Raw genomic sequence first — 19599 nt, 5'->3', positions numbered from 1 at the left:
AAGGGGCATCTAACATTCTACTAGTTCAGATTAAACAAGTTAACAGAGGAGTTCTCCAGCTACAAAGCATTAGAATAAGAAAACTATGATGCATGCTCATAAAAATGAGAAATAACTCTACCATACTTGCTACTCTAAAAGAGTATTACACATGCTTTCAAAAAAGAATTACACATGCTTTCAAAATGGCACTGACTTAGACAATCTCAACTCAGGACATCATACCACTTATGTCTTAGAAAATTATTCAGTAACTGTTGCTCAACTCTACAACAACAATCAATGGCAGCAGCATCAGTTACTGCAATGTTTGCCAACAGAGCAGAGTTCAGAAATAGGACTTACACATGCACTATAAAGTTACATTTTTTCAGTCCATACATGCTGATCTAGACGCCACTGGCTAGTCTATGTTTCTTCTGTTTCTCAGCCAGGCCTAAGTGGGGTTGTCAGAATATAAATACTCCCCTGAAGACCTTTAAGTTTAAAACTGTTAAATGCTGAACTGCACTTTTCATTGTAAGTTATGAGCAATACAAAAAACACATTAGTATTTAACGAAATGAAGTTCGATTAACACTTGCTAACATGTTAACATGCAGAGTTCACTCTTTAAATAGCTTTTGCTCATGGCCTGACAACATAGTGAATTTCACTGAATAAGGGGGTATAAGAAAGAACTATAGTGCTCATTGGAAGGTATACAAGAAAACAGAAATAGATACTTCAGAGAAAAAATACCTTTCCAATCCAGAGAATGAAAGAAGTTACTTGCATCAGTACCACTGCTATGTGAGGATTCTGTCTCAGCTGGGACACTTTCTGAAGACTGCTCCAGTTGGGATGCTTCCGCTTCATATTGTGCTGTTGAACCTGGCTGTCTAGGCAGCTCTGGTTTGCCTAAAAGAAGATAGATTTATAATTTATAAGCCAGAACCCTTAGAGAGAAGCTTCTAAAACTCAATCTTGGTCATAGCAGCTGGTACTTGACTGCTATAGTGAGACAACTGTCCTGAAGTATTATTCCACAAATGCAAAATCTCCCAGGTTTGAAGTTGTCATTACTAAGCCTGCTTCAACTGCAAAGGCTCATAAGACCCTATTTTAAACTGCATCATTAATACATCAGACTCACAACAAAACACTCAAGTATCCTATTTACATTTTTTAAAATTAGATTTTTTTTAGCTACATGTGCTCAACAGCTCACTTGTACCACCTATCCCCTAAAACAGGCAAGAGCTATGAACAACATCTGCAATAACTTATATAAGGAACAGAACCTCAAAAAAGAGCAAGTACAGATATAGAAAAAAAAGAGTATAAAGCTAGAGAATAATATAGAATTGTTAACAAGCATCTCAAAGATGTTAAGTAATACACTGTGTTGCTACCAACTTCTCCTTACAACGCTTATTTGACTGAGATCAGACGTTAAATGACTCTTGCATTAAAAAACTGATTTGGGCTGAATTACCTAGAGTAACGCCATCTCCCAGAAAAACAGATTTCCTCAAGACAAGACAAGAATTCCCTATGTCAATGAGTATTCATCCACTGCTTGAAAAGAATAGGATGAATGCTTGGGAGAAAGCTATTTGTCTAAATCTAAACATCAAGTCTGGTAGAGCACTTTCTCCCCTCCTGCCACAAACTCAGTTGTAACAGATGGTGAAAAAATAGTTTCTGTATGTTTCAGAAAACATACATGAAACATCATGCTTAATGTAATATCGTAAATTCAGTCTTAATAGGGCAAGCTTTATAAAACAAGTTCATAATACAGAAGAAAGCAAACACTCTTCCCTTCTTTCAAGTTTTAAAAAAATACTTTCAATGGTATTTGAAACCTTCTATGAATAAGAAAAAGAAAGTGACTTGAAATGGAAGTTTAGAATTAGAAAGGTCAAGAGTAATTTCTACAGATTCTCATTATCAGCAAAACACCTTAACTTCAGTGAGCTGAGAGAAGTGTTCAACAATAGTTTATATTGATAGTAAAAGTCTTAAGTTAAACAAAAAATGACCTAAATCGTGGTATGTGCAGAACATATTCTGCAGGAATATAGGACAGCAGCAACTAATAACTATCAAGAGAAATGGAATTAGAACATACAGTATTAGAAGTAGAGAGTAAGATCTTATGTATGGTACCAAAATCACAAGCTTTTTATAGGGGAAACATGGTCAAGGCTTGAAAGCCTTAATGAAAATGTCAAAACTGTAATTACTGATATCAGAAGAAGATACTGAACAGCATTAAATGGAATTAATAGACATCTACAGATGAAGCACACATGCAATATTTAAAGAGTTAAATATCTGATGGATGACATGAGGAACAGTTGAGAAACTGAACATTAGTTACTAAATTAATTGGTTATATATACGATGAAAACATTGATAACGTTTTTAGGTAGGACTATTTGCAACGAAAGCTGAAATAATTAAATCAAATTATAATGATGCCAATTTAGTCAAAGACAGTTCTTTCAAGACATTTTGTCTAAAAATCCTGACTGTTGACATTCCATTTACTAAAATCCCTGCAAATAGCATATTCATAACTTTAAAACAAGCAAGTGTAACAGCAGTGGATGTCAGATAAGGATAATTATAACTGTTATATAATTGGAGGATAATTTATACTCCTTCATACAATGCAAATTTTTTGAAATTATATTTACAAAAAACACCTTTAAAATTTTTCTTCACTAAAAGGAGTATCAGAAACTAATCAGAATACATCCTCAACTGCTAAATTATTAGAAACTTCACCAGGTTCTCTAGTACAAGAAATTCATTACCGAATTTTGATAAAATCTCTTGTTGTTCCTCTCGGGTAGAGAAAAGAATCTTGGGATTCAGTCCCTTTATATTCATGTTATCCCATGGTGGCTGCTCACAGCTAGGTCTGTCTCTGGGCTCCACCTCCACTTCCAGATTGACTTGAAATAAATCAGGATACTTCTCTTGAATGTCACAGGCATCAAGATCATACCTGCAAAAGTGTATGCAAGTAAATTCTTAAGACTATGGGCTAACTAGATTAAATTATACTAGCTCATGACAGAACTTCAAGGCACTAAAGTATACGGCTTAAAGTATGCTGTACTTGTTTACATTTGTCATAGATCTTCAACAGGTAGTACTTAGGTAAGCAAAATATTTATTGCATTTATTCAATTTATTGAGAATTTATTGAAGAAAGCCTTTCCTCATCTGTTAGTTTGGCAACTTAAACAGTTTGAAAGAAAATTCCTTCAAATTCCCTACAAAAAGGTGTCAACATACTTAGCAAATTTCACTGTGGTGGCATTTCGGGGCACAAAACCTGTGTGGAACTGAATCTGAAACATCTTCATAGAAGCCATCTGTTGGAAACAAGAAACACAGGGAAACTGCATAAATACGCATAAGATGTATGCGCCGTGTTCTGCCTTTAATATAAAGCAAAGTATTTTCAGTATTGAAGTGTTCATTTTTCCCACCTTGCATACTTTACCTAGAGTGTATTAAATACAGACTAAGACAGAACGTAGACAAACCTAGCATTAACAGAAAGAAAGCAAAAGCCCTTGGACCAGATAGTACTCTCAGTACTAACCTCATACTATTAAAGTCTGTCAAATATTTCCAGACCCTGTTGTAAAGGCTTAAATGCCATGACCTTTGTTACACTTCTCAGCATAACATATTCAGAAAAACTCATCATGCAATATGCTAATCTAGAAATAGGAGCTATCTAGAAATAGGAACCCATCATAGGAGTCCATTCAGTACAGCTGTAAAAGTAACATATTGAAGGCTGTTTTTCCAAATTATTATAACCATTCAACTTACCCCCCACGGTTTCTTCCACTGACAGAAAAGCTACTTCCCCCTGCTTGATCAGCAAACAAGAATCAAGAAAAATGCTACCATAAAAGATCCACATAGCTCCTCATCTTACACAAACCCAAAATACAGCAAACTGATAAACCCACAGTATATTTGCTCCCTGGCTTTAATTACAGCACATGTAGAATATTCATGCCTGTCCTTATAATGCAAGTGATACAAACATAGTCTAATAAGACAATTCTGACAGCTTTTCTTATAATCATAGAATGGCTCAGGTTGGAAGGGACATTAAAGATCATCTAGTTCCAACCCCTGTGCCGTGGGTGGGGATGCCACCAACTGGATCAGGCTGCCCAGGGCCTCATCCAACCTGACCTTGAACAGCTCCAGGAATGGGGCATCCACAGCTTCTCTGGGCAACCTGTGCCAGTGCCTCACCACCCTCAGAATACAGAATTTCCTCCTAACATCTAATCTAAATATACCCTCCTTTAGTTTAGTTCTGCCTTGTCCTGTCACTATCTGCCCAAGTAAAAAGTTGTTCTCCCTCTTTTTTGTAAAACCCCTTTAAGTACTGCAAGGCTGTAGTGAGGTCTCCCAGAGCCTTCCCTTCTCCAGGCTGAACAACCCCAACTCCCTCAGCCCTTCTTCAAAGGAGAGGTGCTTCAGCCCTCTGATCATCCTTGTGTCCCTCCTCCAGACCCACTCTAACAGGTCCATGTACTTCTTGTGCTGGAGGTCCCAGACCTGGATGCAGCACTCCAGGTGGGGCCTCAAGAGGGCAGAGACGAGGCGTAAAATCACCTCCCTTGTCAGCCTGCTGGTCACAACTCTGTTGATGCAGCCCAGGACGCACTTGGCCTTCTGGGCTGCAAGCACGCACTGCTGGCTCACGTTGAGCTTTTCACCCACCAGAACCCCCAAGTCCTCCTCCACAGGGCTGCTCTCAATGAGTTCTTCTCAAAGGCATGGTGAAGCCATGCTGGCTGTCTTGGATCACCTCCTTGTCCTGCATGTGCCTTGACATTGCTTCCAGGAAAATCTTTTCCATGATCTTACCAGGCACACAAATCACTGTCTTGCCAGGCTCACTCGTCTGTAGTTCCCCCAGGTGATCCTTTCTACCCTTGTTAAAAATGGGAGTGATGTTTCCCTTTTTCCAGTCACCAGGGACTTCACCTGACTGCCAGGACTTTCCAAATACGATGGAGGGAGGCTTGGCAGCTCCACCAGCCAGTTCCCTCAGGACCCTGGGATGCATGGCACCGGGCCCCACAGACCTGTACCTGTCCAGTTTCATCAGGGGGTCTCCAACCTGCTCTTTGCTTACAGTGGGAGGGACTTTGCTCCCCCAGCCTCTATCTACAGGTTCAGGGAAACAAGAGACATAGGAAGCCTGACTGACTGTCAGTGAAGACTGAGGAAAACAACTTGCCAAGTACCTCAGCCTTCTCCACGTCTGTGGTTACCAGTTCTCCCTTCTTACCCATCAGAGAGAGTAAGACCTCCTTGGTCTTTCTTTTCTGGCCATTGTGTCCGAATGCTGCACTGCAAAGTCTATAAGCTTTGTATAACCCAGGTCTAGTGCATAACCTCTTTAAATACATCTTAACAGTACAGCTTTGAGCATATCTTGAAAACAATTGCTTTGTTCCTGATGTGCTTGAGTTATCTTGTAAACTTCCCTCCACTAAACACTTTGTGGCATACAAAAAGATACAAAAATCAGCTTTGCCTGAAATTCCCTCTGTATACACAAATTCGGTATCCATGTTTTCCAACATCTTCCACATTTTCCTATTGTTATGTGCATCTGATTTCAAGATTCCCCTAACACCTCTTAAAGCCAAAATTTCATTTACACTTTGCTATTGTCACAGGCATGAAGTTACAAATCCTGCCAGATGAGAATCACGACGACACAAAGATGCAAAAATTTTTCCCAGTAGGTGGACCACTTGACACTTACCTGAGCAGAGATCTCACTCCCCATGTTAAATTTGACTTCAAAAGTTCTGCCCACCACTGATCGCTAAGAACTTCTGGTCAAGGCAGCTTAGCAACAAGCACCAGGAAAGGAATTAAGAGGCAGTTTCTCTGATCCACCCAGCCCTATCCTGAACTACCTACGAAAACCTGAACACCCTATCAGATAAGTTTTCTTAATCCCTTGTTATGCAAGCCATTTCCTAGAAGATAAACTAAATGCTCTCTCAAATCAACTGTAAACAAGTGGAAGACATTCACAACACACAGCTCTAGGCACTCAACAGCAAAATTGAAATGCAATGGCTGATCTCAGTAGAGTTCTGCAGAGAGCTTCAGGGAGCAATTTACAGCATGTAGAACTAAGAACACATTGAATATTGTTTCATTAAAGCACCAAACCAGTATCATCACATACACTGTTGATATACCATGTGTTACAGCAGACAGATGAGAAAATTCTAATCTTTCTCGGTTAATGGATAAATACCGGAGAAACCAGGTGTTAACCTTACAGTCAGTGAAACTGACACTGAGATTGCACAAGGAGAACGCATTCTTTCTCGGTCTTGGATCTCTGCAACATACAATTTCATACTCAACTTTCTATGCAAAGTAAAAAACGTAGGGAGAACATCTACTTCAATAATAGCAGATATGTATGCAGCAAAAATACATATTCAAACGTCTGGAATCTGCAGTACTGTCTGAAGAACCTCTGGATCAATTTTCACAATACTGCAAGTTATTTTGCTCTGTGTCATCCCATCTTTTACATAGACCTCCAGGTTTATTTACATAGACCTCTGGGTTTAATTTGGGTCACACCACAAGAGGGGGACCCAAAATTCATTTATAGGAATTTGGAGACAAACAGACTTGGCAAACTTGTGATTCCAATACATTAGGGTTTGCTTTTTTTTTTTTTAAATTAAAAATGAAATGTGCATTCTCCCTGGGAGAAAAGAAGACCAGTAAGAAAATTGGCTACAACACTCAAACTTGCTTAGAAACAATGTACAACACCATATGCATTTTTTTTATTTATTTTATTTAAGACTGTTTAGTGCAGGCAGTCCCTGGAATACCACTTTTGCACTGAGTGGCATTTTTCTGTTCATTGTGGTTTACTTATACTGAACTAAGAAGTTCTGGCCTGTTGTGCAACTTAATGGATGAGATTAAACACATTGAAAAATTAGCTAAAGGCCCTCCACACAAATATAGTTACTATTACTATAGGAGTAATTTCCAGAAATGCTTACCAAAACATCTTCATGTAGAGCATGAAGTAAATGGACACATGTATCAGGCCTGAAGCAACTGGATTCCCAAGTACATGAACACAAACATTTATTTGAACACAGAACAGTAAATAAACCCATGTACTTAATGAGATTCCAAATACAATTACAATAGAAACTATATCTAGAAGCAAGCCATTCATGTAGGTTGTTAAATTAATTATTACCTTGGCTTGTAGTCGGCCTCCAAGCGTTGACCGGGCATGATATATCACAATGAGAACATCTCCTTGAACTGTTATACCTAATGGAATTACTGCTTTACCATCTTCAATTTTGAATTCCCTGAAGAAAAAGCATATCCACATTTGCACTATATTTTTCTGAAGCTAGATTATTTCCTTACACTTAGTTTGCTTTCCCCAAGCCCTTCAATATCAACCCATAAAATTCCACCGTAAATTCTTAACTATGAATGAAGGAACGCACTCTAAGTGATTAAAACTTAAAAATTGCTCTTACAAAAGCAAGTAGCTGACAAGCAGAAGTTGCCCAAAGCAGAGCTACAGATACATTTAGACTCATAACTCTCAAATCAAATATAGGAGGAATATGCTTCTTAGGAACTGCTATAAAAATGCAAGAGCACAATCAGAACAGTGACCAACAGACAGGGTATTATGAAAGCTATTCCAAAGAAAGGTGAAGAGAAACCTTGCCTGCACTGTTACACAATACTGCTAACCAATACATTAGGATCCCCACTTAGATAAAGTGGTCCAAAAGAAGAGGAAAATATTTTAACACCCTAGCTGTATCTGTTCCTCCCTCTCCAATTTCATAACAACTTTTTACTGGACTTGGGTTTAATAAGAAATCTGGAAGGACTTGGACTCTCCTACCTTACCTCCACTTGTGACTGCCAGATAGAACTGCTAGTATGATTTATAGTTGCAGCATTGCATTACATCAGCAGGCACCAGAGTTACATTGGGGCTACCAGAATTAAGTGCTTTCCTTACAGCTATCACAGCTGGTGGATCCTTACTGTTTTTCACAACTGCATCATGAAATTCAGTTTTAGTGGTGTTAGTACACCACCCCAACTACATGTACAGCAGAGATCAGTCTTCCTAGTTTCATACTACTCCGTGTGGTATGAAGGTCTTGTTCAACTTTGTTTCCCAAAGCCCACGGTGCAATATACCACTCCACTGTGATCCACTCTTTCTGTGCAGACACCTTCAAACTCCTTTTTAATCACTTGGTCTCTTCCCCATGATTTACCTTTCAGGATTAACTAAAATGGGATAGAGGAGCTTTTCCACGTATTTAAGCAGCTCTCTGCCCAGCCAGCCCCCAAATCATATTGTCTCCTCATAGGAAAGACTTCATATTTAAGTTACTAAAGAAAAACTTAATGTGCAGTTTTCATAACCGACACTTACTTCATTTTGTCATATTCCTGGGAGGTAGTGGTTACTCTTTCATCCCCAACATATACTTCACAAAAAGGCCTGCAGCCATTACGCTGCTTACTGAAAAGAGGAACTGGAGTCATGATGATTGATTTAATAAGGATTGGCTTGCTGTGAGGAATAATGGGTTCTTCAGCCATCATGTCACACATGTATTCGATATACCTGTTAAAACCAAAAGGTACTCATTAGGTCAGGGAACAAAATCCTAAAAACACCTGCACACAAGTTACTTTTGTAAATACCCAGCCACCAAGCAATAACACATGGTAATAGAAATGGAAACATGTAACAGCACTTCTGGGAAACAAATTTTTCCATCTGATAGAATTTGACAAAAGGAGAACAAAATAGAAAAGTGAGGAAATACTTATGATACTTAACTGGTCTTTCTAAGGACAGCAACACAATTTCTGCAGGAAAATCTAATAGCTCCACCAGAACAGAAAAATATACTGTTCAGAGAACTGAATACAGTACCATATATGAAATCATCTGTGCCTGTGTTTCACCTTCCAGACAATGCTAACCCCTGCCTCAGGTCCATAGCTTTACATTTATTCACTTGTAAAACAAGCTAGCCGCTCTTTCCAAAGGCCTCAGCCACAACACCCCACTAAGAGAACTGCTTACTGATATTTCACACGAAATGGATTAAAGTTACAGCAGTTCTGAAGCTAGTAACTTAAAGCTTCCTAACAGCACTTTACACATCAGGCTACCTTCAAGTTTACCCTTTTTGATGACCTACCCTGTACAGCACCCATTAAATATACCCAGAATAAATCTGTACAACTTCATAACCTGTCAGTTACTCTTCACTAATCCTTACTTCTCACCTTTCTGAATTTAATCCTTTTTTTTTTTGTAGGAAAAACATTTAATACCACTGTCACTCACTCTGGAGACTTAATTGTTACAAGATCTATAAAATTAATTCAAATAACTAGTTTCATACATTCTGACAAATATTTCAAAGTCATCTGCATGCACTCCTTTAAAAAACAGAAGGCATTTTTATCTGAACAAGAAATTATTACTCTTTCCAACAGAACTTGCTTTGGTCTGACACAGTAAAATTTGCCACGTAGTAAACTAGTGCACATGGAATATGTCTTCTACATGTGGAAGAGGATTTTGTAGTAAAGACAACATTCAAAAGCACTGCATACCCTTGTTTTCATTCCTAACACTGCTTCACTACATATCATATTTGATTCAGTTGTGATAACATCATGAGTAATTAAGGTCTCACAAACGACTCACAGAACCACTTTATCTACTTACAATACACTTGTTTTTCCAAGTATTTTGCTGTTTTAACACAGACACTGTTGAAATAATTTATCCTAAAAAGGACCCTGTAAAAATAGTAGCATATTCACAATTGCACAAATATTTGCTTCAATAGTACCCTACAAACAGACTGATACCATACCTTTTATGAGAAGGCCAAATGCCAGGAGGACATCGTTTTATACTGAACATATAAACCGCAGCCTCAGCAGTAGTGAAGAGACGACAGAAACATAGAAAAGAACAAACTACAACAGCAGACGCGGCTCTTCCATCCTACAAGAAAATTGTAATTTTGTTATTAAACCTAGTGGAAAAATCATTACAGAATTTACTGAAGAACATACTACCTGTGTGTTCTACATAAAGAAGCTCTAGTTCTGGTGTGATCATTTGATTTTTCACACTATACAAACCATTCTATAGACTATCTGCTTGCTCAAACATGAATAAATTATTGCTTTAGCTTACTGCTGTTTAAAATTCAGTTTGATATTTATTACCTTACTATCACTAACATCTGTTTTAATGTCTGTTTCCTGGCCTTAACCAAGTTCAGTGCTATTTTAGGTCAATAACCATGGGCTTCTGTTATAGGAGCAGTTCTAAGAACTGAGACATACTATATTCTATAGCTGTTTGACTAAAACTGCCTGAGATTAATACTTGTCAATGAACTAAGAGAAGGGAAGGAAAAAAAATGAATCCATCTGCAGGAACTACTGCTACACACATCCTACAAAACAGAATACTGAATATTCAGAAGTTAGAAGGTAACAGCTGACAGAATGGGCCCTCAGGCTTTTATTGTTGTTTTTTTTGTTTGTTTGTTTGTTTTATCAGCAAGCATAGAATAGATTTTTCCATAGTCATTTGGCATGTATATGTAGAAATGGGGAAAAAGGAAATGTTCCTCCTCAAATTGCTTTAACAGTCATCTCCTTCAAATCTAGGCATCTCTATTCTAACCATTGCCTAGCTCAATGAAAAGGTCTACCAGCATCAGAAGAGTCAATTGCTTTACAGAGCAATTCAGCAACTGATTTTTTTTTTTTTACTGCTGATGTAACTAACAAGCCCTAATTAATGGCAACGTGCACTAACAATGAAATTGGCCTTGCTTTGGGCATTGGACAGAGCCCAGTGATCTCCAGAAGTCACTTCCAACCAAAGCTAGCCTTTGGTTAGCTATTATGATTCTGTAGGGTGGACCATGCCTTTCAGTCAAGTTTCACACATATGAACAAAACTGTAGTCCCTACCCTGAGAAGCCTAGACTTAGGACAAAACATTAATGAGCACAAGGGAAATAAAAACCAACACCAATCAACAGGACAAGCAGTGAGTTACGTATACTATCATTACAAAGCCACTTCCAAATACGTGTCTCACTGAGGGGAAAAAATCATTGTACAAACAGGTTGAACAAGCAAAACACAGCAAACCCTTTGTACTCATGTAATGGAGTCAGAGGACAAAAACATGACAAGACTTAAAAGGGCTACAACATAAACAGAATTACAGCATTCAAAATTAAAAAAAGTCTTGCTCATTAATAACCAAATCTGGTGACAGATCCTTCCACTTCAGAAAGAAGCTTGATAACTTGCAAGCTTGGTAACTTGCAGAAAGGAAGCAAAAGAAACTTCTCATACAGAGATAAGACACTAAGAACTTCAGTTTTTCCTTGTCTGTTTTTACGGGATGATATGCCTTGGATATGGAGAAAAACAATTCTTCAGCCTAAGCAATCATTAAGGCAGCAATAAAAAACAACCAGAAAAGACCAGATTTTAAAGGTAAAATTTTTCTCAAAGCCTTAAAAAGACCGATGAGATTTGTGACTGAATTATTCTGATTAGAAATATAACCTTAATAAAGTAAAATAAACATAGCATGTGTAAGTATTTTAACCGGTTTTATTTAAACACAGGTGAAACAGCTATCTAAAGGACCACTTAAGAATGCTTAAGGAGCTGCAGCATATTGAGGCAATTTCCAGGGAGATGAACAGAAGACACACTGCAGTCATCATCCACTTCTACCGGGTCCAGTGTGTGCTCCTCATATCACACCTGGCATGCAGGCATATTGCTACAAGCCTCCCTCACACCTGAAGAATGGAAGTGACTTAAGACACCTTAAAGGAAACACTTCAAGAGAAAGGTATTACAAAAATTGATGCCAACCTACCACATCTGCTGCTTACCTTCTTGACTAGCAATTACATTGTGACTGAGATACAAAAGTATCACTTTAATACAGAACCAGATTCCTAAACTCACAGTAGCACTGAAAGTCCCATCACTTTCCTGGGGTCATGCATTAATTGAATTCTTACTTGCAAAGTTCTGTTTAAGGCAGTATACCTAACAAACCCTGTTTTAGACTCTGATAGCACAATACCATACACTGTACCATTTTAAGGACTGGTTTTGAGTACTTTCCTGCAACAACTGTCACGTTTTTATTGCACAGAAAAAGCATATGAAATACTGACATGTAATTTTCATATGCAAACATGACAGTAACCTCATGTTTTCAAATCTTGAGCATATGAACTATTCTTTAAAATTATTTCTCTCCCACGTTTGACATGAGAGGTTGTTTTTTTAATCAGTTCACTTGCTTTTTTGAGGGCTATATCAAAGTTAGTGATACATTAAATAACACTGGAATTTACAAGGCAATAGGCTGCCAGCAAAAGCAGGATCCACCAAAGTCCCACAGTAGGTTTCTGCAGTTCTGCAGATAATTACATTCCAAGTGCACAGTAGCAGGAAAAGCAGTTTACACCCAGCCGCTACTTACAACTTAAGAGTGCTCCATCAAAATAGTAGAATGAAATATAGAGCAAACACTAAGATGGCAGAAAACATTTTTTCTCCCAAAGGCTATTTTGCCTTAATCCCTTCTATATAATGCCTTCTATATTACATGCAAGTGTTGAGATTTAACCCAGCCAGCAGCTAAGCACCACATAGCCGTTTGCTCACCCTCCCCCCTCCCTCTCTGGGATAGGGGAGAGAATCAGAAGAAAATGGTGCCTGCGGCTTGAGATAAAGACAGTTTCTTAAGACAGAAAAGAAAGGAAAATAATAATAGTACTACTACTACTAATGTGTACGAAAGTGATGCACATTGCAATTGCTCACCACCTCAGCAGCTGCTGGTCAAGGTCCAGTTGATCCTCAAGCAGCCAGTACCCCCCAGCCCCAGCCAGCCACCCCTATATATTTTTCAGCATGACATCATATGGTATGGGACATCTCTTTGGCCAGTCTGGGTCACCTGTCCTAGGTCTGTCCCCTCCCAGCTCTTGCTGCACCTGCCCGCTGGCAGGACAGAGCAAAAAGCTGAAAAGTCCTTGGCTTAGTGTAAGCACTGCTCTGCAACAATTAAAACATCAGCACGTTATCAGCATTATTCCCAACCTAAATCCAAAACACAGCACCGTAACAGCTACTAGGAGGGAAATTATCCTAGCTGAAGCCAGGACAGCAAGGAAGAGCTACACCATCCTTCTAACTGCCTAAAGAGAAAATTTATGGAAATAATTTTTCTTAATACATAGCAGGATGGAATTCCCTCCAGGCCCTACAGTGAGGAAAACCAGTGATGTTCATGAACTGTGTGATACTAGCATCCTTAATCACAACCTAAAGTTGGATTGAGCAAAGCACTTGGGAGAAACCAATTACTTACAAGGCAGTGCACAATGCAAACATTTTTCTGATCTTGTTTCAGCCATAAATGCATGTTCTTGCATATACTGTACAGATTCTGAAGATTTGGTGCTCGCCTTGCTGGCCAGCCACATTCAGAAACCTGCAATGAGAGATACAGCCAAAATGAGAAACAACATGACATATATGTCATATGACATATGTATAAAAGGAAATTTTGCACTTCAGTGCCACCTCTGTGCAGAAATTAAGCAACATGGCCCTCCCAAAAATACTGCTGCACACTACAAGCATCACATTATAGGATCAAACACAGCAGACCTGTGGTCTGTTCTACTTTCTGCTGTACTAGAAGTATCAACAACAGTTTTTTTTTTTCTCTGAGAAAATTTCAGGTAGTAAAAGCTTTCAACCTGAGTAGTGCACATTTTTAAGTAAAAGATTAAATTCAGTATGTTTTCACTTGTGTCCTTTATTCAAAGAGCCTCAACAGTTCAGTAATACTCCTTCTGGAATTAGTTTTACAAAAGAATGCCAAATAATCGCTTCACTGCTGAGCCTCTGTATTCTTAAAGCCATCTGTCTGGTAAGAACACAGTACATGAGAAGCCTGATCCGTGAGAACTTGCAACTCAAAGAGCAAATGCTCTATCAGGACCAGGTGAACAACTTACAAAGCAACCTTTTTCTTTTTAGACAGGGCTGAAAATGAAGGTGAAAGACCAAGTTTACTATCAGCCACATGTCTTCTCAAATAGAAGAGTTCAAGGGTTACTCAGATTAATTACCTGAACTATCATAAGAAGTTCTCAATGAGATGCCAAGCTCAGGAAAAAAGGCTGCAAGAGGTAATCTGACATACGAAGTCTTCTATAAATTAAAATACTAGAGTACAGTGAAAAGCTAAGAAGTTGGCTGTTTCAGAAAGCCTCACTTTGCTAGAGATTTAACATTCTTTTGTTAGTGAAAAGTTTTGCAAAGTCACCACAGACCAGATAAAACTAAAGCAAGCAGCCCTTTATATTCTTGCTCACCATGGGTTTCAACATGGACTTCAGTACATCTCAAATATTACACTATTACTGAAAGAATCATATTATAGCTGTAATGCTGCAAACCAGAAAACGAACTGGAAAAGACATTCTAAAAGTTAAAGAAATGACTTTTTTTTTTTTTTTTTATTTTTTTTTACTTACAGCTTACTTTCTGCTCAGACACTAGTTTTGCCATGAAATGAAAACCACACAACATTGCCCACTTTCCATTTGGCTGTGTTTGAAGCTCAAAACGTTCAGGTCATTATCAAAATTGAAATTGCCAAAATGTTGTTTTGCTGACACCTTTAAAGACCCACAACCTCCTTTTATAAGATGGAATCAAAGAAAAATTCAGATTGCAGTGAACTAGAGATCTCCTGAGGCTCCAACAGCTCAAAGCAGAGTCAGTGGTGAGGTCAGACTGACTTGCTGAGAGCTTTATACAGGCAGGTCTTAGAAATCTCCAGAGACTAAGTGCACAACCTCTCGAAGCAACCTGTTCCAAACATGACTCAAAGTTAGCAGAGAGGATTTCAAAGCTACCATTAACTTTAATCACGTTTTTTTTAAAAAAAAGTTAGACATAGTACACAGGAAACCATGAAAGTGTCATTTCATAAATGTTTTAGATGCTGTTCTATTTTGATCAAGTTTAAGGCTTGCCAGAATCATCTTTTGTGGCACTAGAGAAGCTTAAGCTTCTTTAGCTTCTTACTTGACTGCTCTAGCCCAGCACTGAATAATGAAGTTAAAGAAGTCAGGAAGCATTATTCATCATGTATCTGGATTTCAAAGATCGACAGGGAAAATTTTCCCATCATGAGTTTTAATTCATACAAGATTTTTTTCAAGTAAAATATCTGTTTTTACAGAAGACACTTTTTTGCTTTTTTGTTTGCTTCTTTTTATAGAAGTTAAACACTCCTAGCCAACAAAGTGGGCAGGAACACAGTGTTTTGACAAGATACAAGATATTATTTCTTTCCAGATACAGTAAAGCAAAACAAAAATCATACAACAAAATCAATGTCACTAAGATAAATGTACACCAGAAAATCTTCAGGCCATCAGAAGATTTAACTGCATTCATATTGCCACTCACAGCATCAATACATGAGAAATATCAGTGTTTAGGTACCTCAGACCTGCATAACCAAAGAACACCTCCAGGGTAGACAATTTCCCAGTCACAGAATTTATCATTCCGTAAAAAGAGACTGATAGCTTTATCAGAACAAGGAATAAATGAGTTCACTTAAATACATTAGCCTCAGTGGACTTCTCCAGGACCTTAGTGCTAAAATGCATTCCTGAAGTTTTTGCTTTGAAGTACCTGCTCCAAGCAGTAAGTTGCCTGAACATTTATTATCCTCCATGTTTAACAGTCTTTAACTAAACCTCATACTGAACCAAATTCAAAGAATGTTGATCCTGAATAGAATCCTCCACCCAAAGAGGTCATAACTGCTATTCAGGTGTGACATTTAAACTTGTAGACAGTACAAAGTAAGGATACAAATAGAGAAGTGACAAGCGCTGGATAACATACATTAAATGTTTCCCAGCCTGATGAAGTTTAAGCAAGCTCAGATAACTGAAGCAATGCTAAAGGATGGCTCTGCAGAATAAGGTCCAAAAGGGGTTTCACGTAGCAAATAATGCTTTTAGACCCCCCACTGGGCAGTCAGTATTGTGGGGAAGGGGCGTGATCTCTACACGCAGTGTAGATAAGGTCTAGTGTAGCCAGTGCTAGACAACTCAAAACACAGCAATAACTCACACTGATGAACTAGTTACAGGACAGTTGAAGCATATTTAGGAGCACTGACAGAAGTCCAGAGTTTCAACACCTACCAAGTTGTCCTCACTACCATGTTTACTGAACTGGGGATGTGTCTTCATTTTAGCATCAGAGAAATAGCCAGGAAGGCTACTGAAGGCTCAGCTAAATCATACCGGTATTTCAGGCAGTAGCAACAAGCAGTCAGCTAGTCATCTCAGGAAAAAGCAACACTCCAGGGCTGGGACACACTGCAGTCAAACAGTATGCCATGGGACAAGGAGAAAGTCCCATCAGCATTATTTAAGATCAGTCTCCAAAGCAGTGCTACTTTTGAAAGAAAAAAAAAAACTCTGAATGAGAAGAGATTGAAGTTTTAGTAAGACTGTTATTTTTCATTTAAATCTGAAATATATAAGGGTACCAATACATTTCTTCAAAGATATCACTAGCCTAAGAAATGGACTTGAGTCAGTAAGATTAAAGATTAGCCTTAATTTATAACTTTGAACAGGAACCAAAGACAAGCAGAACACAGGCTACTCTAACCTTATGTTTATACTCTTCTTTTGTCATACTTTTGATTAAGCAGCCTACTTTAACGTATCTCACAACAGGAAGCTGAAGATATAAATCAAGATACTGTGTTCAAAGACCTGTTATAAAAATACACAAAAATTATACACACCCTATTATGGAATCTTGAAGGCCTGTATGTTCTTGGAGAAAGGTTATACACAGCATAGTGCCCATGATGTTTAGAGTCCAGACATAACCGCACATCTTCTATGTTATTTTTGATGGCAGACTCTACACCTTCAGCTGGAAAGGACATCACTGAAAACAGAAGGAAGAAAATACTCCACCTTGAGATCTTCGTATACTAAGAACTATCAAATGATTGAGAGAGGTAGCAATCATACCTGCAATTCTGGAAGTGATGTATGATATATCCAAGTCTCCTTTTGCATAACTGAAATAGAACACATTGGAGTTAATACTGGGAAATAGAAGCATTTGAGCCATAAGTTCAAAAATTCAGGTCTTAGCCTCCACTCACTACAATGAATAACTTTTTATTTCTTCCATCTGAAGGACCCATCCAGCCTGGCCTTGAACACTTCCAGGGATGAGGCATCCACAGCTTCTCTGGGCAACCTGTTCCAGTGCCTCACCACCCTCTGAGCAAAGAATTTCTTCCTTTTATCTAATTTAAATCTACCCTCTTTTAGTTTAAAACTGTTTGCCCAGATCCTAGAACTATCTGTCCATGTAAAAAGTCGCTCTCCATCTTTTTTATAATAAGAATTTCTCCCCAGTAGCTAAACTTTCCCTCTTTTAGGTTAAAGCCATTACCCCTTGCTCTATCACGACACCCCCTGACAAAGAGTCCCTTCCCAGCTTTCCTGTAGTCCCCTTTAGGTACTGGAAGGCCGCTGTAAGGTCTCCCCAGAGCCTTCTCTTCTCCAGGCTGAACAACCCCATCTCCCTCAGCCTGTCTTCATAGATTTTAGCTCAACTTTACTGTATATTCATTCACATTTCTCACAGATAGCTCAAATTTACTGCATATTCATTGAATTTATAAATTTAAATCATTTCTCTGAAAATTCACTTCCAAAATGCCCAAAGTGAGCAATTACTACTCATTTCTTTTCTATAATTGTGCAGGGGTTTTTTTGTGTTTAGTTCAATTCCTTCCATCTCTGCTTAATTACCTACATTATGCCAATAACTTAGTATTTTAAAATTACTAATATTTTTTTTCTTTCCAGGGTAGTTGCTATGTAGCAGGATGAAAAAGCCTGAGAAAGACTAAAAGACTCCAGCATAAACCCAATACCCTTGAGTTAGATCCAACAGGCCTGCACTCCTGATTGGCAAAGCAAGAACAAGTATCACCTACAGAATTTGGGTTAGGTACCTTACTTAAATTAGTAGAATAACTCCAGAATATCAAAAGTTCACCACAGTATGATGCATATTTAAAGAATGCAAATGCATTATCAAAACCAGGTGTTTTAGAATTACTACAAAATTTCAAGACACTTAAAGACCTAGAATACTACACTCATTTTCAAAACGTTAAGAGAAAACATTATTTCTTTGATTCCTTATGGCTTGCTATTAAATACAAAAGAGGCTGGAGGGATTGTTTAAAAGATTGAATTTACATGGACTGGGAGGATGATCTTAGGTGAGGTAAGAACAATTCCTTTGAATGCAATGACATGAAAGAATGTTTATGTGGACCGGCATAGTCATTGTCCTAACAACGATAAATGACCCAAGGTCTCAAGATACACTGAAGTCACTACAAGGAATTTTGAGAGCCTTACTAGACAAAGCACTAAAAACTAAGTCTAGATAGTGTTTGGCCATTTAGTCTATTTCAGATTTCTTTGCAACTTTGGAAATATTTAACTTCCTCAGCCAAACTGATTAAGGGAGAAAATTACATTCAGAGCTAATTATGAATTCTTACTAGTGATGAACACAGTCATTTATGATTGAGAAGTGTCAAACTCTGTCACTTACACCCACCAGCTTCAAGCATGAAAACATGCAGATCATTCTAACGACTTCAACTTTTTTTAGTATCAAGACAAAGAACCACCTAATATGATAGCCTGAGGACAAAGATCTATGTCTTCAATATTACCACAAGTTAAACAACAGTGTGAAATGAATGCACAGAGCTATAAAAAGAAAAACTCTTTACATCCATTCAGGAATATTTTCAGATACTGACCTGTTTAGTAACAACACCATTCTACACATCTTTGATTTTTACATTTGTCTAAATTAAAACGCAACATTACTAGGAGCATTGATCTCACTACACACACTTGCAGAAAAGCTCCATGCACATTATAGCTAAAGTACTTACTGAAAAAGTGCTATTTGGTATGACAATAACATTACAGCCAAGACAAGCTTGCTATTTTGCAGGAAAAAAAATCCGTATGCCTGTTGCAACTGAAAAAAGCTTCAGAATAGTTCTGCTGTCTTAATTAAAATGTAGCTGCTACCCAAACTGCAGAATCAACAGAAGTCTCTTAAAATGTGTGACTTTCCTCAAATTCCTATTCCATGTTTTCCTTAAGCTTTATTCTGAGGACTTGAGATCTAATTCAGTATTAACAATGGAACACAAGATATTCTTTTTACTGGAGCGTTTCACTTCAGACTGGCAAATAAGATTTCTTTAATTTTCAGGAAGACAAAATAGACAAACAATTGTTCAGT

At 38.0% G+C, this 19599-nt stretch overlaps 1 protein-coding gene across 5 annotated transcripts in view; it reads right to left on the bottom strand.

Annotated features, from left to right (window-relative positions):
• The window catches only part of GAK (cyclin G associated kinase), a 78342-nt gene that overhangs the window by 23236 nt on the left and 35507 nt on the right, over positions 1–19599 (bottom strand). For all 5 annotated transcript variants that reach the window (XM_080574340.1, XM_080574341.1, XM_080574343.1 and 2 more), the window contains 9 exons: positions 17274–17323; positions 17039–17187; positions 13553–13675; positions 9990–10123; positions 8522–8716; positions 7301–7418; positions 3295–3374; positions 2808–3001; positions 742–900 (listed from right to left, as the gene is read on the bottom strand). In XM_080574340.1, the coding sequence (XP_080430466.1) occupies positions 742–900; positions 2808–3001; positions 3295–3374; positions 7301–7418; positions 8522–8716; positions 9990–10123; positions 13553–13675; positions 17039–17187; positions 17274–17323 (1202 nt within the window). The remainder of the gene's footprint in view (positions 1–741; positions 901–2807; positions 3002–3294; positions 3375–7300; positions 7419–8521; positions 8717–9989; positions 10124–13552; positions 13676–17038; positions 17188–17273; positions 17324–19599) is intronic.

This window comes from Anser brachyrhynchus, assembly GCF_964034855.1.
Source record: "Anser brachyrhynchus genome assembly, chromosome: Z".
Classification (NCBI taxonomy): domain Eukaryota; kingdom Metazoa; phylum Chordata; class Aves; order Anseriformes; family Anatidae; genus Anser; species Anser brachyrhynchus.
Note: the sequence above shows the minus strand (reverse complement) of the source record. Positions and strands in the feature narration are given on the sequence as shown.